The sequence below is a fragment of the Aptenodytes patagonicus genome, chromosome 8 (assembly GCF_965638725.1).
Source record: "Aptenodytes patagonicus chromosome 8, bAptPat1.pri.cur, whole genome shotgun sequence".
NCBI classification, from domain to species: domain Eukaryota; kingdom Metazoa; phylum Chordata; class Aves; order Sphenisciformes; family Spheniscidae; genus Aptenodytes; species Aptenodytes patagonicus.
In genome coordinates this window covers 9,307,108-9,332,005 of record NC_134956.1, presented here as the reverse complement: position 1 = coordinate 9,332,005, position 24,898 = coordinate 9,307,108, and the positions used below count along the sequence as shown (strand labels likewise).

General features: G+C 37.5%; 1 protein-coding gene across 3 annotated transcripts in view; it reads right to left on the bottom strand.

Annotated features, from left to right (window-relative positions):
- The window catches only part of CACNA2D3 (calcium voltage-gated channel auxiliary subunit alpha2delta 3), a 479,723-nt gene that overhangs the window by 320,047 nt on the left and 134,778 nt on the right, over positions 1-24,898 (bottom strand). For all 3 annotated transcript variants that reach the window (XM_076346275.1, XM_076346276.1, XM_076346277.1), the window contains exon 4: positions 15,231-15,290. In XM_076346275.1, coding sequence (XP_076202390.1) covers positions 15,231-15,290 — 60 coding nt within the window. The remainder of the gene's footprint in view (positions 1-15,230; positions 15,291-24,898) is intronic.

Here is a 24,898-nt window from a genome sequence, read left to right as displayed (position 1 = left end):
TCAATATACATTCTGGTATCGCAGCAGTTTCAGTTCAGCGTGTAAGGTAACAATAATGGAAAACAGAACTTGCCATTATGTATCATTAAAGTATAATCAATTACAGGAATCTGTTAGTGCTTTCCTTCAGAGAATCAATCATGAGGAAACACAATCTACTTAAATGTGCAGATAACAAACGGAAATGATTTTTAAAACAAGGTGATTGGGTTGAGAACATTTTTAAAGATAAACTTTAACAGATTTCCTGACCTCATTTTATTAATGCAAAAGTCAAAATAGACAAAAAAAGCTGGCTTTATATTCCAAGAATGGAATATGAAAGTTCCTATTAAATCTGGGCCTGAAGTGTGCATTTTCCAGCCAACATCCAAGATTGCATTTGCTGTATTCATCATTATATATCTGTGTGTATATACAATGATGTCACTGTTTATGGCACTATAAAGTCCAATTCAAAACCCACAGTTTTTATACTGTCCTTCTAGAGTTCACTTACACACAGGCTGAGGTGCAACGCTCACCAGACTCCCGAGTGAATGTCAGGGCTCATCTGGAAACAAGAGCACAGAGGGGCCTGTACACAGGGGCGCGCACGCTCGTGCACTCGAGGAGCTAGGCAACCGTGGTAAAAGCTAATGAAACCATCAGACACATCCTCGGTTGTGCACCGGAGGATTTCTCACTGCAGAAATGCTTCATCAGTCAAAAGTAGAGCTGAGCTGCAGTCTGAAGAGAAAGGGCAAGACAACAAATGAAACAGTTTTGTATCCTGTAAATTCTCTCCTTGTGTCTCCGTCCAGATCTACCCCGATATACCAGGATCACTCCTGGTTTACACAAGTACCGTGGGGATGAGTCACCCATGTCAGACAAAACTGGATCAGCTGAACCGCGTTGAACTTGACAACAATCCCGCTTCCCGGTTTTGTCTTCTCACACACAAAGGGAAAACAGGAAGATGAGGTGAAAACTTGGGTTGGGATGGGATGAAGGGAAGGAACAACTCTTGAAACATTAGGGGCAGGAGGAAAAAAAGCTCACCAATGGATGGGAAAAAAGCAACCAAGGCTGAATAGCTTTCACTTCAACCAGTCCCAGGTGCTACTGAAAAGTATTACCTTTCATTAAACTGAAAGCAAGCAACATGTAAAACCTGCATTACCAGGACTGCAAGGGGCCCTTGTTTAAAACTGCTCTGTCTCCATCTTAGCAGAATCTCCCTAATTACCATTTCATTTCACCACAAGCCCAGCAACCCCCCACTCAAGAGGAACGCTCGTGCTGCCGGTATGTAGAAAGGTCAAGGACTGGGACATTATTTGGAGGAAACATATAGCAAGGCATTTACCAAGAGACCACAAGGAATTAAAAAAAATAATTAATTTTATTTATCTATGGAGATAATTGTGGATGCTAACTGGGCTGCTATTTTATGGAATTTGGTGCAGAACTTGGACGAAAAATGATGAACGTTTCGGGATTCAAGTATTTTTAGAGTACATACTACACATTCTTACTTTCTGAATTTCAATTCATCTTTAAGAGATTTCCCATTCTATAACCTGTAATAGATCCCAATGAATATAAATCCCATAAAATCTGCAGAAAATTGCAATTCTGAGAAACGGAATGCAGTAGGGAAAGGGAGCAGGTATAGGAATAGAGTAATTTTTCATAACACCACCATCTTATATTTCACGTCCTTACTATGCCTTTTCATATCATTGACATTTTACAGGTAGTTAAAGCCTGGAAATTTGGGTCTTTCTAGGAGAACAATAATCACGACCTTTAGAGAGCTACTTCAATAGCCATTTACCTGTGTGGGAATTTCAGTAAAAATGGGGACAATTTTCAAAAGTCAACATAGGATTTGCCCCTTCACTGAGAGGCGCACGCTTAACTTTGAACATCCCTACCGCCATCATTAATCAGTGACACTAACACAGTGATACTTCATGGGACTATTAATTTCCTAAGTGTTTGCAGGAAACAGCTGGATCCCCAGCTACTACATGAATGCACTAGAAGATACGACGCTTGTGTCGGGGAAAGATTTACAGGGATCTGAAGCGGTACATGGTCTTACGAAAAATAGTACACAGCTTACTATGAAAGATCCTCGTGTAAGATACAATCAACCAACAGCCAGGCACTGTGCCGAATACAGGCAAAAACGTCCAGGGCAGCAGACTGTCTATGTTGCCAGTGGCAAGAGAGTGAAGATGAGTTAGGGTAGCACACGCTTCCACAGAGCAGATCCCCAACCTGCCTCCACAACCCTCTGCTGCTGCAGAGGAGACGCAGGAGAGAAGGGAACTGAGATGGGCACCCTGGTGAAAATGGAAGTGTGACAGAAAGGAAAGGACACCATGCAGAACAGTTCAGAACTGCACTAGGCCAGCAAGGTCTACTGGTGGGCTGGGGAGAAAGTCTCAGAAAGCCCTTGAGCCTCCAAGACCTCCCACAGCCTTTCGGAACCTCAGGTGACCTCCTTTATCCAGACCATTTTACCTCATCACAGTTCCATACACCCATTAAGAAAAAAAATCACAAACGCAGCATAAGCTCCCACAAGCCCTACAAATTGTACCAGATCTCCTCACCTTGCTGCCAACCAGCTGGCCTTCGCCAGCCCTATATGCAAAACCTCCACTGTCCCTTCCAACATATCACACCTCCCCCAGCTCGACCCTTTGCTGCAAAATTCAGTTTTGCATGTGATGCTGAAAGCTCCTGAGCTGACTTTGTCAGCAGGAGCTTCACACAGGCACAGAACATCCATTAAACCTTTCACTAATATCTTTGACAGGCACATTTTGGATCCACAGTAATACTTCTCTGAACACATGCTCCTCATTTCAAAAAGCTAACTGGACACAGAATAAGATTTCAAGTCCTTTTTTTACATCTAAATTGAACAGTCTGAAAGCTTTAGCTATATAGCTGTTAGTTTAAACCTGAAATATGAAACACATAAAATGTAACATTAAATCAAATTACTGTTATTATAGTGTTGCCTTTTTTTTTAATGAACCACAAACAAAACACTTACTTAAACTTGGCCTCTATGATTTTTCAACAAAAATACCATCACTCTTTCCAAGCTTTTCCCCCAGGCAAGTACATTCTCTTTTCTATTTCACCTGTTTATCTATTTATCCATTGCACTTTGTTGCAATACCCCTGGGCCTGACCTTAGTCATGGTCTTTCACCAGAGGAGGTTTTCTGGTTATTTTGTTTTTGGTTTTTAAGCAGGACATCTCCCACAGCATGACCCACAAAACCAACGATAAAGATGTGCACATCAGGCAATATACATAAGGTTGAAATGCAGAGCTCTGAACAAAATTATTAAAACATAAATACTAAACTATACATGCATATAAATATGCATAGTTATTTCATACCGTCAGTCATGGTCAACACTGTACTAGTATGTAGAGTACAGCTTAAGAGACTGTACTTCCAAGTCTGAAGTTTTTACACTTCCATCATAGAATTGTCATATTTTGAAATTTTCAATTTTTGTATTAAAAAGACCTGAAAGCCATTAACTGTGGCCCTTGCCGTTGATCTATTGTGATTTGTGCTATTACCTATTATTCATGGAAAAACAATTGCCTTTTTTTTCCCCAAATAATTTTCAAAAAATCTGAGTTTAAAAGTCACCAGTGACTACAAGCAGAAGCTTTCAACTAACCGTTAAACAAATATGCAAGGGTATTTCTACGATTAAAAAAGAAACCTCCATAGCTCACTGAATTCAGACAAATCCTGTATATTATGAATTGACCAACCACATGATTGATGAAATGATGCGTGAAAATAGAGGCAGAGGCAAAATAACCCACTTGAACCCAGAAAATTTTCAGACAATAATCATTACCAGCTTTAATTAACTTCAACACAAAAGCGGGGGCTCCTTCTGTTTCAAGTTAATGAAGCTCAACGCACAGACACTACAATTAGAGACGAAGCATAAGTCTAAAGGAAGATGTATCTTAGGTTTGAAATAATGAGCTTGGTATTTTAATTTTGTAGTCAGCAATTATGTGAGATTCAGAAACAAAGAAACAATACACGCAGTTGAAATGTTAAGGTACGAACGTAGCTGGTTTTCACTCAATATCTTTCTTATAAGCCAAAGGCAAGAAAGTAACTTTTTTCCTACAATAAGCAGTACATACAATCCCCTGGAAATATTTCCACACTATGATCCTCTACGATTTACTCACTTTCATACTGCACAAGTCAGAACTGTGACCTCATCTAAAGCTATGAACTGCTTAGTGACTTCTATCTTGCCTTTCTCATATATATTCATTAAATCTTTATCTATAACACTGTTATTTCCATTTAAAATGACTGTTGTGTAGCAAAAAAGCAGCTCTCCCACAAAAATGAATAAACCTAGATTACTTCCACCCTTTTCAAAAATTTGCCTATTCCTAAATACCAGGTTGGAAGACTATATGACCTTTAACTTAATCTCATCACCAAGCACCTCCAAAAAAAAAAAAGCACAAAAAGAGAAAAGATGGTCTGCCATTTATTTCTCCCATTTATAGTTTATTAAACCTAAAGATAATAGGAAAAAGGTGGAAAAAAGCAGAGAATGTCTGGGCTGTAGTATCAGATATCACTGCTTATTACTGGCTATCTGCCTAGTAATCATAAATCCATAGGGTAATATTCTAAAATCTTTTGCTTTTCAGGTAGGTGTGAGCCAAAAAGAAAAAAAAGTTTAATTTTCTACGAAGAGCAGAAAACAGCAAGCACAGCACAATTGGGTACCAGGATGCATAAATATTCCTGATTACAAACCCTTTCACATAAAGCAAACAGGAAGAGTTTGAAGCTAACAGTGTGTACATCATGCAAAAGGTATCTCTGTCCCAAAAGATAGATATCACATAGACTATGAATGAACTGCTCCAATAAATTATATTATCCCTCAGAGGGGAAAGGAGAGCAACGTTATAAACAGTGACTTCAGAAAAGTGAGAACAATAGGGCATTGAATTTTGCAAGAGTGAATTAAGGATCTTTTTTTCCTGGAGGAGAGCTCAGTATCACTGACCAATGAGCCTTAGAAATAAAAACATTAACTCCAGCACTGCCTGCTCCATGAAGCACCTTAGCGTCTCGTCCTTTCAACGTATCAGAAACTAAATGTAGATACAAAATACGTACAAGTACATACAGAATAAAATAGATGTTTCAGATAGATTCTTTAAAATAGACTTTCCAGACAGTTCAGAAAGCATGTGTTTCTGGCAAAATGCACGTCTCAAACACACAGTTTTGATGATAGACTGTGCTGTGTATCTTTGGTGTAAAGTCTTAACAAATCAGAAAACAACAATCTCTGTACATCACCTCCTCCTTGTGCTGTCTGACACGTACTGAATATCCACGGATAAAGGAAAGCTAAGCCAGAGCAGCATTTTTCAAACTGAATCTTGATAGGATCAAAATCCTCAGAACTGTCACTTGCCATCGGCATCGCTTAAACCAAGGAGAGTTGTTTTGTTAAAACATTCACTGAGATCTTGACAGGACTACAGGAGCGTACAAGTAAATCTGACGCCCAGTGTGAAGCTGCTCAGTGCTGAGGGTAGGGCTGCTGCAAGCCAGGTAAAAGGCATCGGGCTCAGAGTTCAAGCCACTGAGTAGCTGACCTTCTCTGCAGCAAAAGTCGAAAGCTAATTAGAAAGCGTTTTCAGAAGGTGACAAGCTCTCTTTTTTCTGAGGGGGGTGATGACTAATTTATAGGCCACAAGTCTCAACAAGCAAGTCAACTGCCCACCATGAAGTGATTTTTAATCCCAAGTTCCTGTTTGCTATCACCAATACGCCAAACATTAAGCGTTGGTGACTAACTTATTCTTGCATGGTCATTTCTCCCTTTCTCTGGCTCTTTAGCTGCTTTCTCGGTTAGTTAGAATTGGAAATTGATAGTCCCATAAACGTCTACGAGAGACACATTTTTAAACACATCATCTCTGTCTGCTCTGACAATGATGAGACAAGTTTCTCTGAGGTTTATGGCAATCGCAAGGAGCATATGTTTTTCGATAACATTGTGATATTTTTCCTCATCTCCTATGCAGCATTCCTCCCTCACTCCCTGCACGTACTTGTTTTGCCAAACTTCTCTGAAACCCATTTTTAAATGGTGTTTGAATGTTACCTACTCTTATTCTCTGAAGGTTTCTTTTGTTTTATAATGAACTTATGTCAGGCAGCTTCTTACTGTTTATATAATTGCCTAACCTGACACAGAAGAGGATGGAGGAAAGAGGAATTTGCCTTTTTCTTTTTTTTAAAAGTAGCTGAAAATGGTTTCTCCATTTTAGCCTCACTATAAGCAAAGGTAATGGTTTTAGAGACTTGCAAAAAGATTACTGTCAGTACTCTTGAAACACAAAGATATTAACCCTTAACAGCTTTGCCTTCACACATTATTGTTGTTTCTCCTTCTCCAGCCTCCTTTCCTGCACTTTACAGTCTTCTGACACCTAACCTTTTACTGCACTGTTTCTGCTTTCTTCTGCATCCTCCACAGTCTTCCTTTCACAAACCTCAGTTTCCCCTTGCTTTGTTTAACTTGTTCTGCCTACTCTTACATCCCTGCCCAGACCAGTGGACCTGGCGTCCAGGAGGCGCTCATCTTCCCAAAGGACAGTCTGCTTTGAAACGCAGGGAAAGTCGACGACTTCTCAATTCTAAATTGTGGCATGCATGGATCACATGCTATTTTGACTGCGTGGAAAGGCAATCACATTGGCAGAAGCTATCCTGGTTTGGGCGGTTTTGGAAGGAATGCTAGGCATTTTGAAAGAGGAAATTTTTTTGAAGCCTCAAGTGAAGTTCTTGCAAGCTTACACTAACTCCCAGCTTGATATGACAAATTTCAATCTAATTTTAAGGCTGCAGCATTAAGTATCATTATTGATTTTCTGCTAAAAGTTCATTTCATGATGTCTTTTTTTTTTTTCTTTTTTTTCCTGCTTGAAAGTGACCATACCCGTTTTCATTTGACTGGCTCCTTCTGGTACATCATTATCCCTTTATCTGAACAATACTAGCTTATTCCTCTATCTGTTCTACTGGAATAAGTTAAAGAATTGCCTTGCAAAAACAATATAAGAAAGAATTCCATGTTGCAAACGCTGAGTTTTATCACTATTTTAATGAGAACTTCTGTTCTACTTATAACCTTAACCTGTGAATTTATGTGACTATGCAGGAATCTCAGCTTTTATTTCTTTTAAACATGTCTCTAATTCTTATAAGATGCTTACAAAGAGCATAAAAAAAGCAACCTGGAAATACTTAATAATTTGAGCACAGGAAAGGAAAAACTGTATATATGTCTTATACGTATGTAAATACTTTCTGTTCCATCTTGTTATTGCTGTTAGACCTGACCTGTGACTCTTCTTAGTTTAGGAAAATACATTTCTTTTTTGCAGAATTGTGCCAGGGAGGAAGAGCTTTACACTGCAATTCAAATCCATCCTCTGAATCAAGCAGAACAGAAACTCAGATTAGGGCCTCTGAGATCCAAAGCGACTGCCCCATCCATCAGGCTTTTCTGAGCCGAGTGTCTCACAAACTCTTCTGCTGCAGTTGTTTCACATCATATAAATAATTTAATATTCACTAGAGAAGCAACTTGAACAGGCTTCTCACATCCTAACTGAGAGCCCCACCTATTTGACTATGAGTTGTTCCAAAGCGGAGGTTTCTCCTCCTCAGGAAAAGCTTTGGGCTACCTCAATGTTTAATCAGAGAACTTGAAATTTTGAAAACACTCATGGGATGAGAAAGCTATTTCCTTCTCATTTCTGGTAGCAAGCAAACATAATAAAGGGACAAACAAATATAAAAAGAAAAATCTCAGGAAGACAAAATTATCTGCTCAGTCATACAGTTCTTTGACAATTCTAGGTTTCAGATTTCTGTAAGTATTTACAGCAGATATCAACAGGCAAAAAGCACTGTGTCCATATTCGATAGGTAGAGGTGAATTTATAGTGTGTTCTTCAGTACACACTTCACATACTTCAGACAGCGATTGCTATTCACGAGAGAGGTAGGCAGGAATAAATCCAGAACTGCCTGAAAACTATTTCTGGTAGCTCTTTAATGAGTTTAACCTGTTAAGGGTACCAAAAGGATGAGTCCTATAACTGCAGTCAGAAGAATGAATCTCTGGAACTCCGTGCCAAACTTTCTCAGAAGCAGAGCACGTTATTTGCAATAGCAAATCCAGACCATAGCTGCTGGTTCCTTTGCTGTCGAGCCCTGTGTAGGCAGAACAGCTATTGAACTAAACAGGGAGAGAATGACTGTTCTTTTTTGATGGCTTCCTTATATAGGGCAGAATGGCACCAAAATGCTAAACAATTATTTACAGCAGAGAAATTACAAATTTGTTGAAAAATCATCTCCTGCACCTCTGCTTCTGAGACAGTGAGTTAAACTCTGCATTTCTGTGCTTAGCTATCAAGCTCACTCCTTGCCAACAGAATTTATGAACACACATAAAAACAAAATTGTTCTAGTGATTTACATTTGATTTATTTGTAGTAAGAGAAATATTCTTAGAAAGACACATGTGTGGAAGGGGGAAAAGTAATGAAAATTATCCACTGATCATAATTGTCTTTAAAAGCCCAAAATTTCCCTCAATCCTCAAAAAAATTCTACAAAACTCCAAAGTGAAAAAACTAATTAAAATATGGCTAGACTTTTTTTTTTTTTTAATTATTTCTGGCTTCACAAAACCCTGTTCTCTTTTTCTGTTCACTTACCACGGAGGCAGAAAACAGGTAAAAGCTTGGCGATTAAAATAACCCAAAAGGTGCACGGGCCCCCTCTTCCTCTGTACGCTCTCTTTCTGATACTTAATCTCTGCCATGCATGCAGAGTGAAAGCGATGTGAAAGTCTTCCTCTGAAGGTTACCTTACATGTGCATCAATTCTAGAGAATACTTAACCAGTAACATCTGAATTCGCTGATGTCTCGATAGTTCCATAGTCATTTCAGTTTTCCTCTTCCCAACCTCAGCAAATAAATAGGAAAGCTAAAGTGCTCTTCACTGAAAGGGCTTATCCTTAGAGCTAAAAATCTGGAAGTCAATTCGTTGCAGTTCTGGTATTGGAGCAGTTGAGAAGTCCTTAATTTGAGCTCACAGAAATCAAAAAGAATACTACTAAACTAAGCTGAAGCTTTTTTTTTCTTTCAGAAAAAAGTGTAGAAGTATTTTCTGAAAGAAAAAGAAATTAACAAAGGAAAAAGTAAAACCGAATAAAGACCAACAGATGCTTTTATCATTTAAATGTGTCCGTTGTGCCTTGTAGTTCACTAACTCACTAGATGCTCATGCTTCTATTCCCTTTTTCCTTCCTCTTAGCCCTCAAACTGCAGTGCAAATCTTAAGAGTTTGGGGCTTTGTTGTTGCTGTTGGTTTTTAACATTCTAAATTCTATGCTTACTGTCTTTCCCTGATCTCCCTTATCTTTTGATCAGTACTGAAAACTTGGAACTGTTCAGAAAACTCAGTAACAACAAGACTTCTGCAGGTCCTGGCAGCATTTCTACATCATAAACGTATCCAAATTATGCCTTCAGTTGGATGCCCATAACCATACAGAAGAACCTGTTGCAGTATCGCAAGTGTTAGAGGAACACAAAGACGAACCCCTTGAGAGCAGGTCCTGTGTGAGGCACCTCAGGAAAGAACTCCAGAGGCAGATTTTACAACTGAACGAACTATAATGTTTCCAGGGTTTCTAGCTACTTCTGCAAGAGTTGCACAGGGCCATGAAAAGTTAACAGTTTAGATTGGTGCTAGTTAAGGATCTCTCCCTCGTGCCTTCTTACAAACTACTACAGGTACACTGTCCATATCCCATTCAAATATAGCTGAGAGCACTCTGGTCTGCAAAATATTTCAAAAGAAAGTCTAAAAAGGAGTTTAGGCTGTCAGCTCTCATCTTAGGTTTCCAGGCTTGGAGTTTAGAAAGATTGATTTCTGATTTAGAAAGTAAGCAGCTTGGATAAATAATCCATGAAGCACATCAAATTTCAGATGCTGCACTGCTATTTTAAATGCACTTTTCAAAAAGTCATTTCAGTCACTGGTTCCAAGTGCTGGAAGTCCAACAGACTTCCCTTTCCATTGTGGATGTTCAGGACCCTTCAAGACCTGACTTCAGTCTTGTGGACATTATTCTAACAGGCAGAAAAATATTAATACCAACAGACTGTAAATCTAGTTACTATGTGCCTCATTCAAAATTAGTGAGATAATAAATATGCAAACAGACGTTTCTGAAATACTAACATGAAAGCAATGCACGTGTTATAATAGTTTAATAAGATTATGCAGAATAGCTATTCTCAATTATCTTTTATCCTTGTATTTTCCAGTAACTGATGTCAATGTAATTACCATCTATTTGATTAAATTTTAATTAAATACCTAAGCATTTAACAATCCATCATTATAAATTTTTGCATGGTATCATTATATTAAATAAACATTTAGGTCAGAATTTTAAGAAAAAGTAGCAGCAATTTAAGTTACGCTTTTATGTCTATATTTAAGGTCTATATCCAGCAGCTGAACTTCAAAAATACTAAAAGTCAGGTAGCTCCCCTTGAAAGACAACAATAAACTATCTAGTAATATTAACAGTTGAAAGATTAGACCCAGAAGCTACAGACTATGAACTGGACTAATTCTGTTCCCCAGCTCCCTTTTGCTATTTGTGCTTTCTCCTTAAACCTTTGAAGTCTCACCTCCTGTAGACTTTCAAAAATCATTAAATATGTATAAAAAAGTACATCGTTCACCTGTGTAAGCCACTGGAAAATCCTTAACTATCCGTCTGCTGATTTCACAAGATTTTTTCTATAGCCAACATATATACTCTAAGAGTAAGGATGAGATTTTCAAGGAAATGAAATGCAATTAGGAGTTAAGAGCCAGCAAAATCTGGCAGACAGGTACCTAACTCTGGTATAGTTTTGAAAACCTCTTCCTTAAGACTGAGCCATATGTTACAGATCTAAAAAAAATGAATAATGAAAAGCAGCCTTATACCATTATTCCTTTTTTATCCCACTAAATTAACTTTAAGAGTATTCTAAAAGAAAATAATCCTTTCCTAAAAACTATTTGATTAATCATCTTCTAGTCTTGTGACATAAAACTGAAATAAGGTCAACCATCTTAAAGTATTGGCACTTGAGCCTCTCCTATCTTATACAGAAAGTGAAACTGCAACAATCCGAGGAGAAAACAACTAGTAATTCAGGTGACATCAACTATGCACTAGCCTTGATTCTATTAAAAAGAAATAATCTTGCTTTTTTATTATCACATCACACACACACAGAGAAAACTCAGCTGGAATGTAAGGTGAGTGAACTAATGAACTTAATTAACACACAGAAAATAAAAGAACTACCCTGCAAATGTGCGTGCATAATGAAACCGTTCTGCAAATGAACCAGTAGTCACAACGAAATTTTGTACGACTCCCTCCTGTCATTGGGGTCAGAGGTTTGAAGACTGGATAGGAACCAAGCATTATAAATCTTTATTGATCCTAAAATTATTTTTTTTAAAAAGTTTGTAAGAAACAAAGTGCAAGTTACTTTTACTGCTCCATTGATAAGTCCAGCATCAGTTCCACTGCTGAGCATCCACCTACCTCCGGAGGTTATTGAAAACCAGAAATAACACAACGCTGTAATAGATCTTATCCTCACTCTGTTCAGATGGTAACAATACTCTCTGCATTTCTATCCTAAGAGCTCAGATACAATCACATAAATAGTATGATACTGTAGAGGCCTCAGGTGCCAACACAGACCACATGACTGCAGTTTAAGCGTGCTTTACCACCTCTCTAGTAACTGCATAAGAGCAGCTGGGTGTCACACTGGCATATTTTTACACAACAAAATCTGTCCAGTTTCTAGTGGTTTGAGGAGATGTGGTGGGAGGAGAAAGCCTCTAAACCTCTGTGGTTGTATCAGCTGCATATGCAACAAATTCTTAGGTATATGACAGCTCCCGGGAAGAGTTTTCCACTTCACAGCTTCTTCCAGGGATCTGAACACAAACTCCACCACAGTGTTTCCGTGAATCATAACAAGGCAGTTTATATCTTAGGAAACACATACCCAAGCACAAAGGAAGTAAATGATCAGGAGGCCAAATTTCAGTTAACAACAATGACAATAAATGATTTGAAATGTCTTTTTAATAGATCTCCTCCCAACAGAAGATGTTACCTTCTTTTTAATCTTTTCCCAAAAATTTTTCTCTGGCAAGTAATTAGGTCAACAAAACCAAAAGATGGTTGTAGAAGCACTTCAAAACCTGTAACATCCAATACTCTCGCTGGGTCTGTGCTTGGCAGTTGGCCCCTATATTGTTTTTTTCATGGTGTTAAAGCCACAAAGGAATTACTTCATTTTAAACAGAGGCAAGCACAGAGACAGTGTCCTGTATAAAGCAAGATGAGCAATCCTTTAAGACTATAGAAATATTGTGACAAGGCAACTTGCTGTAGCAATACAAATGGTAATTTATCTTACATCTCCAAATACATTATTAGGCATGATTAAAGATAGTAATTTCACTTCACAACAATTTGAAAAGAGTCTTTAATAACACAGAATAACTTGAAACCATACCCACCAGGTGAGAAAATCCTGGATTGGCTTAAAGGTTCAAGTATAAGTAACATTTAGAAGGTCATTTCCTCTAACTTGCTAAAGCTGCAGCTCCTGGTTCACATCCCTAACGGAAAAAAGAATCTCCCACAGCCCAAATACTGCAATCTTTAAAGTCAGCTCTCACCGATCCTTAGTTTGGCCGTTACTCAAACATGCAATATATAATGCTGTTGAGTTAAGCATCATATCACCCATTTTGATTTATTTCTTTCAATTCACTGGGAATTTTATTTATGTTTATAACTACAAGGCTTTTATTGGTGGTGCCAATAGATTCAGTCCAGGGATAGATAGTTGAATGCTCAGACCATTATACAGCATTACAGTATATCAATTAGAATACCTATAGAATAACTAAGGACGAAACTGATAGTGTTACCAAGAAAAATGCCCGTAAGGGATCAAGTCTAGCTTAACCCAACAATATAGTTTCAGCATTGCTGAAGAGAATACCAGCAGTCTAAAATATGAATTCTTCCAGTTATTATTTTCTTTAAATTGGTGTTTTGTCACAGTCAATAAAAATATTAATAGAATTTTATTTCTCCCTTATATCATTTTTATGTACTGACTCAATATTATCTATACTGTCCTCAAGACATAGAAGGTGACGTTGGACCAATAAAAAGCACGAAAGCACTTTCTTTATGTGCTTTCTGAATTTCCAGAATAGCTGAGCACAAAAAGGCAGACTGGTGCTGTATCACATACCACCAATTCAAAGCATTTAATCCTGTCTTCCACAGGTCGGCCAACGCAATACAAATGCCAGAAAAATTCCTCTTTGATAGCAGAATTATATACACTGTGTATTACATAAGCTGCCTGTCCCCCTCCACTTGAATGTACACCATCAAATCATTCTGGCCATTATTTTATATTGAGCAGATGGTATTATGAGATTTTTGATAAAGAACAACAATCACCCAGCAAGGGTTGCAAAGGGGTCGCTGAAACCAAGATTAACAATTGATTAGCTTTAATGGACCATGACAGTAATAAACAACAGAGCTCTACACAAAGATTTGATTGTCCTGTTAATGCTGCTGACACAAATGGCTTTTAACTGGCTTCCTGAAAGTGTTAATATCTTCAAAGCCTCAGCAAATGAAGGATTTTGTCAAAGTGAGAACTATCCTGCAGTGAAGAAGCACTTACTGTAGACCTCTAAAAAAGTCTTCTGTAAAGTGTGTTTCTGATTTATTCAGACAACAGCTCCTATTTCTCCAAGGCTTAAAGTTCAAAAAACCAAAATGCAGCACAGCTCTGCAAGGCTGGAATGTAATAGAACTCTAAAGCATTTGAATACAGAAGCCAGCATTCATTGAATACAACAAAAATATGAATTATCACTTTCAAGGTGCTCATTTTACCCTTACTCCAACATGGGCTGACAGATCTCAGTATCACAGCCTTCTAAACTCAATCTTTTATCCTTAGCTCTGAAAAGTTCACTCCATTTTTTTCCTTTCTGCGCAGAAATCAGTAATTTGCATCATATTTTCATTAAAATAAAATGTTTTGTGATTACTGGAAGTAACCATGGTAAAATCTGAAAATAGAACTTACAGATCTGTGTGGTTCTTCGATACATGTATGGGAAAAAGTCTATAGAAAAAGTCTCTGTTTCCCTTAATGCTTAAGCTCAAAATTTAAATGGACATATGGCAAATATTCACCAAAGGTTTTAAAATTAAAACTAGATAGCTAGAGACAAAGTAAACAAAACTCCACCTTACATGGCATTCAAGAAACCAGGATATAGGAATTCGTTAAAGGTAAGGAGGTATTTACTCATTTAAGTATTAACACTTTCTATTAAACTTTCCATTTTAGCTTAGAGTACTCGGTTTCTGAATTAACCTGTTTTTTTAATTATGTGTCTTATTTAAGCAAAGGTTTTTCTTTTAAACATTTTTAACTGTGAGCTGCCACAGTGCTTCTCCCTCCCATGTTATTCCTAAAGGCAACATTTTGAGACAGTAATGGTATGGCTCTAAGGGCTTCTAGGTAAGAGCAAAAATAGTGTCTGCTCTAGACTCAGATCCAAACATAAACCATTTGCACAAACCAAGGTCATGCTAATCCCATCCCTGTGGGTCCCATCCCATCTGCAAATTCAACTCTCTATAGAACAATTCCTTGCCAATACACTGCAACGATGAAACACGCTGCTAATGACTGTGTTTAAAAATCTTGACCTAAGCAGACGTGCAGGGAATTTAAATGAAATCTCTAAAAGAGTAAAATCCACCTGCTTGGTCTCCCAACACACAAACACTAAATGCGTAACATGCCAAATACTGAGCCAGCCTTCATTAATTCCGTTTTCTGTAATCAGCATCCCTCTATTACTCACATGCTTGGCTTTCTACAGCAGTTCTTCCAATAAGCTATTGTATAAACCGTTATAGTATACTCTGATGATAAATATTTAAGAAAATAATTATTAATTACCTGTAAGTCAGCATCAAACTCATGTTTCAGGTAAGCATCTTCCGCAGCTTCAACAAGACGCTGAAAAAAGAAAAAAAGGTGTATTTCTGAAATAATAGATAACATCTTTAAATCCAAGTGTTTCTGCCAGTAAAACAACAGGGATTGTTTGAGAATTGTGTAATTCATTGTCACCACACGATACCTGCTATGATACTTCATAGAATAGAAATAAATTATCCAGATTTTAAAAAAAAAACCACCAAAACACAAGACCAAGTTTTTTAAACCCTCAGCATCCATGATTGGCGGTACAAAACTCTCAAAACAGCTCAACTGCTAATAAATAAATTAAGAAAAAAAAAAAAAGTAGTCATTTTTTCCACTAGTGCTTAGCACCCTGCAGCTCCCATTCCAATACTGATTTTTGAAAGAACACAAAATAAAGTTGCTTTCACACTGGACCTTATTTTACATGTGGGATACCTTTTAAAATCTTTCTTAAAATTAAAATAGGAGGTATTTCCTAATAACGCACGTGATTGCAAGCAACTGAAACAAAAAGGAATTTCTAAATAACAGATCAAATATAAGAGATTAGAAAAATGGAGCTTAAGTCTGTCTACTTAGCAGATTTGAAGTGTTGTGCATACTAGCTTAACATGGTGCATAATCACAAGAAGATTTTTCTGCTATTACAGAAGTAGTATTTACTGAATGATGGCAATTCAGTAGTATTTTTTTCCTCTTAATAATATTCAGAACTCCCTGTAGTAGTTATTGTTCCTTACCACTATCATCTGAAGGAAAAAAGGGGTTGCACTAGAACACAGCTACTTGAAAAATTTAATTCATATAGGGGTTTGCTGCAGACATTCTCTTGTGAAAAGACGTTATAGCCTTTCTAAGGTTTCATTCAGGGTTCTTTATAGTTCTGAATATTTTAACTATGGAAGTAACTCTTTCTAGTTTTTATTTAATCTATCTGAACATTCATATACGTACAACCCAAAATTAATCAATGAACGATATGTCACAGAATATTCAATATATTACTTTTATTTTCTTTGATCTATCAGGCACTGGTACACATGTATATTTTCAAATATTTTGTATCATGAAGCAAGTGAGCTACAGGCTTTCATTAACAATACACAGAGCGGACAGCCGTGTACACTTTTGCTTCCCTTTTCAGAAGCGTATGCACTTCTATCAAGTCTTTGGATATAAATCAAAATGGAACCAGAATTCATATCGATTGCTATACAATTTGAACTATGACGGAAACTGAACCAAGAAAAATATTCCTGGTTGCCAATTCAGAGTAAATGGTTCAACAAAAACCTGACGGTTTAAGGCAGAGCCTCATTGGTTACAGGGAGCATTTGTGTTCACCGAGGTCTGCAAAGCAGCAGCATGTCACAGCCTTTCCTTCCGCAGCTCTGTCTCATCGCTCACCACGGGTGAGCACAAGCCTCGCTAAACCCTCAATCCTCTGCTGGGCTTCTGCATCTTCCCTGCAGATCCCAGTGGGAAGGTTTTTCATACCTTTTTCCTTAGTGCAGCATTACAGATCTCAAAGATTTAATGAAAAACTGGAAACACTACTGATGCCTAGGTTGATACAGAAGAGCAAGAGATAGCAGATGAAGTCCGCCTTCCCAGAGCCCTGTGCTGCGTGTACATCCCTGTCATTTGACTGCTTCCACCTTTAAAAATCTTGTCCCGTGTAAACCCAGCTGGTCTTAGTAAAGCCTTTTGACCTAAACTGGAATTGAACTGAAATGGTTCAAACCCCAGGCAAGTCAAACCAGAACTGAACTGAAAAATGTACCGCTCACCTTCCCACAGACACATACTTCGGTAAAAGAACCCAACAACTAACGATGTATCACAACAGGCTACGTGAGGGGAAGCCGTGAAAAAATATTTCAAATAAAACAGTGAAGTTCTACGGAATTGTTCCTACTGCTCCTGTACTGTATGAATAGTAGTTAAAACAGACCTTGCCATTTGAAAGGTTATCAACATTAATTTGACCCACAATTTTTTTTGCATTTAGAATTTAAAAAGAGAAGTAGCACAAACTAACTATTCTGAGGGGGAAGCCTCACAGCAACTGAAATAGATTCTTAAACATTTGAATGTTCTCAGAAGTCTAGCACATTAGTGACCTGCTACGGTGTTTTACAAATCTAGCCCTCATTTTTTAAGTATGAAAAAGGCATTTTATGTAAAATATAAAATAAAATAGAAGTAAAAAACTACGCTAATTCAATGCATTTCTGCAGGTGTGTACTCATTTATATTGAAACCATAGTTGCATTACTACTCTGTCCACACCTAATACAAAAGATCATGACTCTGACGAGTCTGAGGGGAAAAAAGTGAAAGAAGGGTCAAAAAAATTCTTCACGCAGAAATGAATACAGGGAAAAGAGAAACATGTTTTTCTTTCTGAGCTGAAATATTTACTTACTCACCGGAAGAAAAATTATTATAGTATTCCATGAGATACCAGTGCCTAGATATTAGTACCTAGTGGGCTAGAAAAATAATTCATGGCTTCTTATATAGTTTCTATTGATCCCAATGTGTTTCAATTACATTTTTGCCTCAGTGAAATAAATTTAAACTACGATTTATCCCTCCGTGTAAGAAATAGCTAAAGAAGCATAAGATGGGTAATAGTAGAAACATCTGGTTAAGGGGGCCAGCTCAGAAATGAGAAGTACTGATGGACACTTTATTGATTTATTCATTAAGATTTCAGTTGTTACATTTGTTCTTTAAAAAAAGTTACATACATTTCAGCAACATTCTCTACAGGAAACAGAACAACAAAAAAAGTGAACAATCTACCAACACCTATTTTTCCTTGAAGATGTGTAGACACAAATACGCACGCACACTATGTGCTTCACCCTCACAAATCTAATAAGAAAATGGTACACTGAATGTAGACAACACAAGCATATGCTGCATTTTCTTGTCGTTAACTACAGTTTGCTTTAAATATCTCAACACCATTATGAAGGAGACTGTGAGAAATCTGGGAGAGCTACAGAAAAGGTAAGCAAGTAATAAACCTAAATCCACAAAATGACATATTAGTGGAGAAATTGTATACAAATGTTTGGGGGGTTTTTTGTTGGGTTTTGGTTGGAAGTTTTTTGGTCGTTTTTTGTTGTTGTTGGTTTTTTGGTTTTGGGGGAGGGGGAAGGGTTTGTTGGGTTTTTTTAAAAGAAGTCCCCAAAGGGATGAAGCACGATGGAAGAAATTCCGTAACACTCTGGAGGCAAAAATATAAAAACCACATGTAATACTGCAACATTTTTATGTAGGCCAAAAATCCCTTTTAAAATATTTTAATGACTGAACAGTTATCTAGCAATGATTCTCAACATTAGCATGAGTAGTGATTTTAACTTAATAGTTTATAAGGACACTCAATACAAATGCCAATATATTTTCATTTCAGTAAACATGCTCTAAAATCATTGCTGTAGCAAGTAAATGAAGATGTGGTTATCCTGAAGGGAATTGTGAGTTATCTATATACATTTACAAGGAATGAATTATGAACACTGAGTGAGCGCTGTTAGAGTTACACCATTTAAGGGTCTACATTTTATGAGTATTTAGCTCTGCATGTGGAAAGGTGTTTGCATGTGCATGTACAGACAAGTCAAGGGCAGCATATAATCTTTAGCTAAAGAACAATTTTCATGTTCTATGGCACAGTTCAATTGAGGTTCCCCTGGTTAAGAAACTAATCCTTATAACTTTCCCAATACGCGCAAATATGAGAAAGATTAACCGACTTATCCAGCATATCACAATGCAGCATGGATAAAAACAGGGCATGAAGTGGGAGATGGAACAAATATCACACCCAAAAAAACCCAAAATGGTCACCAAAACACATGTCAATGTTTGGTATTTTTAGTAGTACTAGTATCAGAGATAATATAGAGAAGGCTGAGAGAAGAAAAAGAAATGTTTGTTTCCTCTCAATAACATTAAAAAAAAAAACCAAACATTGAGCTCTCTCTGAATAGGATCATTTTCTCGACAAATGGTATTTTAATTTCAGTGAACTGATATTCCCAGATAAATTCTCATTCAAGTCAGGTTGTTATGGAGATAGCAAAGGAAAGGTGAACGAAACAGAATGGATGAGGGGAAAATAGAATCCAACAGAAAGTAAGGGGAAAACGGGCAGAAAGGTGAAAATAAATGAAGAAAATAATTTCAAGGAAAAACATCACGCAAACATCCAGAGCATAGGGTACCCGTTTTAGCTTCTGAGATCATCTTTTCTCTTTCCATGTGCCTTGTAAGGGTTTCAGTTTACTTTTCAATGATTCTTCTTCATTAGAATCCCATTTTGAAGTTAGATTAAATGCATAAGCATAACAAAGTTTGAAACAGTTTCTGAACTCCTGAACTGCAGTCACTAACCTTTATCCATAAATGCTGACTGAAGTTACGTTCCTCTCTCTCTTCAGCTATCAAATTTTGAAGAAGCACATTTATATTTCATTGTTTCCTTTCTATTTTTCTAAGATAAACCAACTGCTACACATAAAACCAGAAACACTGCTAGAAATTGCTCTTCTCCAAACCAAACTGCTACAAATTTCAAAAAAAGATAGAAGACTGCCCTACCTTAATTGTAACTAGTACCAACTAGGTACTGATATTATCTCAGTCCATAACATTAATAGTTTATATTCCATAAGATCAATATGATAAAATTTAATTTCAAAATAGCAAAAAAAATGCTATATTGTGATGTACTTAAACAGAAAATGAAAGATCTACCCTCTCAATTGTAGATGCTCCTTCTTTACTCAGTCCCAGGCTCATGCCTCACTGCTACAAAAATAACCAAGCACATCTTCAGTTCTCTCGGTTAAAAAACCGTGAGCTTGTCAGCAGCCCTTCTACTGACATATTCTTCCCAAACTCACTAGATTCTGCCTTACGTTTCTTTCAGTACATTATGTGAATCTTGCCAGTTTGAGCTGTTACCTCCGCGTTGTCCTGCGCAATGCAGAATTATCATTATAGGCCTATGAGAATTTCATCCAAAGTATGCCACCAATTCTGACCCTGCTCTGAGCAGTGGGATATCATAGTCATTAAAAAAAAGTGCAGATAAACCTGTAGGAGGCTCTTATATCCTAGCATCTGAATGCATTCAACCAACAGCAAAAAATAGCCCTGAACCCTAACACACTTTCTCATCGTTTTCCCGTGGCATCAGATCTGTTTGAGGTTCACCTCCTATACAAACTTTGTATATGTCTCCAAGGTTGATTTGAGATGTGTTTTGGAAATAATAATTAAAAGCCATTCTTATTAAAAAATGGCAAAAAGTCTAAACCCAAGAAAATCCTATGAATATACTGCACTGAAAGTTTGTCTTGAAAAACAACAATATGTAGGAAAAAAAACCCAGGAATTTATGTAACTTTAAAAGCCTGTCTCCCAGAGTCCTACGTATGGAATTGTAACAGGGATTTCTATCTTAATCAAATGTAAACAAACTTTGTCAATAAAGACAGCAGGTAGCAAAACAAAGGAAAACTAATCCGTGTTTTTAAGAGCTTATTTCTTTCATATTTTGTAGCAAGTTTTCTGGTACATCACCAAGCAAAAACCAGCAGTATTCTGTATATGGAAAATACTTACAACTACCAATAGTTACCCTTCTTCAGGTGCAATACTCGGTGCAATTTTAATAACCTTACTATTGATTTGAACATCTAATTTCCAATCAAAATTTATAATTGAGCTGAGAACATGCCAAAGATATTTCCTAAAGTGCAGCCAGATAACTATTTAAAACATAGTTCAGCAGTTGAGTATATTCCTGGGAGAGAAAACAGAACTTGTGTTTCAATCATCAGAGCAATTTTCTTCACTGGCTTCTTCGTGAGAAGCCTATGCTGTGCATGTGGGAGCACTCAGTAATAGATTACCAAACTTTAAAAACATTGCCCAGGTACCTTCCTATGACTTCCCCATTTTGGGGTTCATTTCAGAAGTGAAAAAGGGATTTCCTTTCCCAGAAACCTGTAAAGCTGCAGGTGCTTTGAAAACTTCTGAAAAGGTTGGGCTGTTTTGAGAAAGAACAAGATTTATTAGCATTAAGTGAGCTTAGGTAATATCCTGGCATGGGTGGTAATTCTGCTGCAAGTCCTCCTTACTTCTGAGTTCTGGGGTTTGCTTCTTTCACAGTTCATTTAGTGGAAAAGTGAAAGAAGCCAACAGAGAATATTTGATGTTGTTCATCAGTATCCCTATTACTTTCTATGCTTGAAAACAGTATCATATAACATGGCAATGAATGCACCGATGTGCAAACAGGCCTCTCAGCCTCACTATTTTATTGCAAATAGCTCTGCAGATGTTTGCCGTAACCAATGGAAAAGCAGTGTAGATATCAGAGACTGATGCTGACCTTGGAGGAATACTTGCTACCATCAGAAACACATGAGTTTTTAGACAGGCCAATGACAACAGACTTGCAATTTGGCTGTTTTTATCCTTGAGACTGGGGGGTGGGGGGGGGGGAGACGGGGACGGGGATGGGGACGACAACACACACAGAGTTTTTTCAGAAAGCCCAGCAGCATATTTTATTTCCCATTCTGTTCTCCTCAGCTACGAGGTATTTTCTAGGAAATTCTATCACTAAAATTGCTGTTGCTGTGGCTAAGATGCACTGAAAATTATTTAGCTCCTCTTCTCTTGATATTAGAGTGCCTAGTGCTTCTAGCCTGAGACAGCTTGCAACTAATGCCATACAAAAAAATGACTGCTCTATGACTACTATCAAATTCCACTACAACAACTCACTAGACAATGCTCAGTCACAGTAAGTGCTGCATCAAAGCACAAATTATAAATAAAAGGTAAAAATAAATTAAGAGCCTAGCAATTATTGTAAGTAACTTCAATTATCCACTTATATTCATTCAAGACTGGCAGATTTTCAGGTTGATCGTTGTTAGAGTGCTAGCTGGTTTTTTGAAGCAACGTAAAGAGTTCAGCTTGGCAAAGAGCTGGACAAACAGAAATGAAACTGTAAATGGATTAAAGTACGTGAAACTCGCACATTGCATAACAGCGGCTAAGACAATCCTGGAGTAATTAGACGCATTTCTAACTTAACTAGGTCAACACTATGTTTAGTTATGGCATCTGGAGATTGCCATGGCATGGAAGACAGACTGCAGATGAAGAAGGTAACACATTTGTCTTGTACTGAGTTGTGCTGTGCTCGAGGCTGTGCAAAGCCAATATATCAGGTACAAAATATGCAGATTATCAAATCTGCTCCTACCATGTTATTATGTCTACCACAGAGCAGAAAGGAATGATGTGCTAAATGAGGTTTTATTCCATACTTTTAATTCCATATGTCCCAGCCATCGAGGAATCAGTTCAACTGCAGACACAACTTAAAGCTGTTTCAGGGCTATTTAAAATGTGATTTGCCTGCCTGGGGTACAGCAGCAAGCAGCTCCTTCAGCTACCTCTCCTACCTCAGGGCCAACGGGAAGGTTCTTCAGCATTTCACACCAATCATGTATTCATCCAAGGTTGGGTAATTCTCTGGAAATACCTTTACGCGTCTTTTTAATTCCTCTTGCAACAGGGCAACACAATTTGTAAAGTTTTGCTTTCAATGAATACTTTGCAACTGGTATGTTGCCCTCTTCCACATAAATTTAAAAAGCTATTTACAATGTTACTTTGTAAAACACTTTCCAAAATCAAGGGAAGCTGGCCTGTATATGCGTCTAAATATCCACCTGTGTACACATACATTTATATATATTTATTCAATACTAACCTGTAAGTATCATTATGATCCTTATTCCTGTCCCCTGTACTGAAATCACCAGATTAAAACATCTGATTTATTAATCTTTTTCACACATTTAAGCTACCACAGGTCACACTCTTTACCCGACTGTCACAATCACTATCCTGTTTGGATAACGCCAGACTGTCTTTCTGCATTTGAATAGTGAGGACTTATACAATGTCTGAGCAAAAATAGTTTGCCCTCAGCTCCAACAGCTCTCAACACCATTGCTGTATGCTTGCAGATATTGCTGAAGAAATATTTGGGATAACTGTTTTCATGCAAGTCCATTTAACGCAAAATTCTCCATTGGCAGGATTTATCTCACCTAACCTCAGCGATTCCAAAGTTAATCATCTCTCTACACAAGTTAACTAAATATCCTTCATACGTAGAGACAGAAAACTCCAAAGGTGCTGCTTGTCCCATTCTAAAATAGCTCCTAAGATACCGGGAAGAACTTTGGAGCTTTTCCTTCATTACATGTTTAAGTTTATACAAATGAAGTTAAGGGAGATGAATCCCATGCTGTATGTGCAACATAAATGAGCTAAAGAGAAATGGAGATATTCCCATGCTCACTCAATAGAGGAAAGGAGTCTTGAGGCAACACTTTGTCCTGACAGCAGTCCTGGGACTAGTCGAGGTGTTTCTGTTCTGTTTACATTTAGAAGCACCAAGTGAAACCAATTGTCTTTGCTTTGTTCCCTCCCTCAGCTTTTTCCTCACCTCTGCACTAAGGCTCAATCCCCCAAGTTAATTCAAATTCAGCTTGCAATTTGTGGTCCAGTTCAACAAAATCAGCTATGATATACTGTCCTTCTTCCAGTTTCCAACCAGATTACTATCACACAACAACAGCAAAAAAACCTCAAGATTTATTACTCAAAACAAAGGTCAGTTCCAGAGTTTGCAGGGACTTATTTCCGCTGCCTAGCCCAGCACTCAATCACAAGACACTGAGCCTTGTCTTCACTTTCAAACCAAGCCATGAAAACAGTAGGTATTACTCTCTCTCAAGTGAAGTCAATTAGACCATTTTTTTTTTACTTCCCACAGGGTCAGGATTTCAGTTACCAATAGATTAAATTAAAGGGAAACTTAAAAAAAAAAAAAGGAAAAAATCAAACTCCGAATTTTCTACTAAAACCTTCCCTACTCCCTATTGCAAGTGGTATTCTCTAAGCTAGATATTGAGGCAAGTAGAGTATTATTGCAAAGATGTGAAGAAAGAAGTACTTCATGAAGTAAGGGGGTGGTGTCTCTTCAATACATGGAGCCAGTTTAAAATGGGGGCACAGTGAAGATACTGTAGCAAATATTCCATCTCTCACAAGAACTGTCCTGAGAATTTAAACAAATCAGTATTAGCATTGTTATATTTCTATAATTTTCTAAAAAAGAAAGCCACATTACACTAAAAAGTTCAAACAGTATTACGGATACAAAGCCAAACTAAGCTAGGAAATGCCAGAATGAGGTTGCCTCTAACTTCAATCCCTAGTATTATCGCATCATTTTGTCCATACAATTTTGCTTGGTTAGAACACTGAAAAATACCATCTAAGACCGTTGCAGTCCTCACTAACAGAGTGATGGCAGTTGGTATCCATTTCTACATGTATCAGTAATGGATTTTGCAAGCATTCACCCAAATCTTAGAAATCCAGCGCTACACCTCAGGTTATACAGGTAAAGATTCTTTGGCCCACTTCAATGCTGCAGTGTACCCAATTCTGCCTTCAAACATAACCACGGCTTACTCCTGTTCCTTTCCTATCTGAGCACAGCCCTAGACCTACTC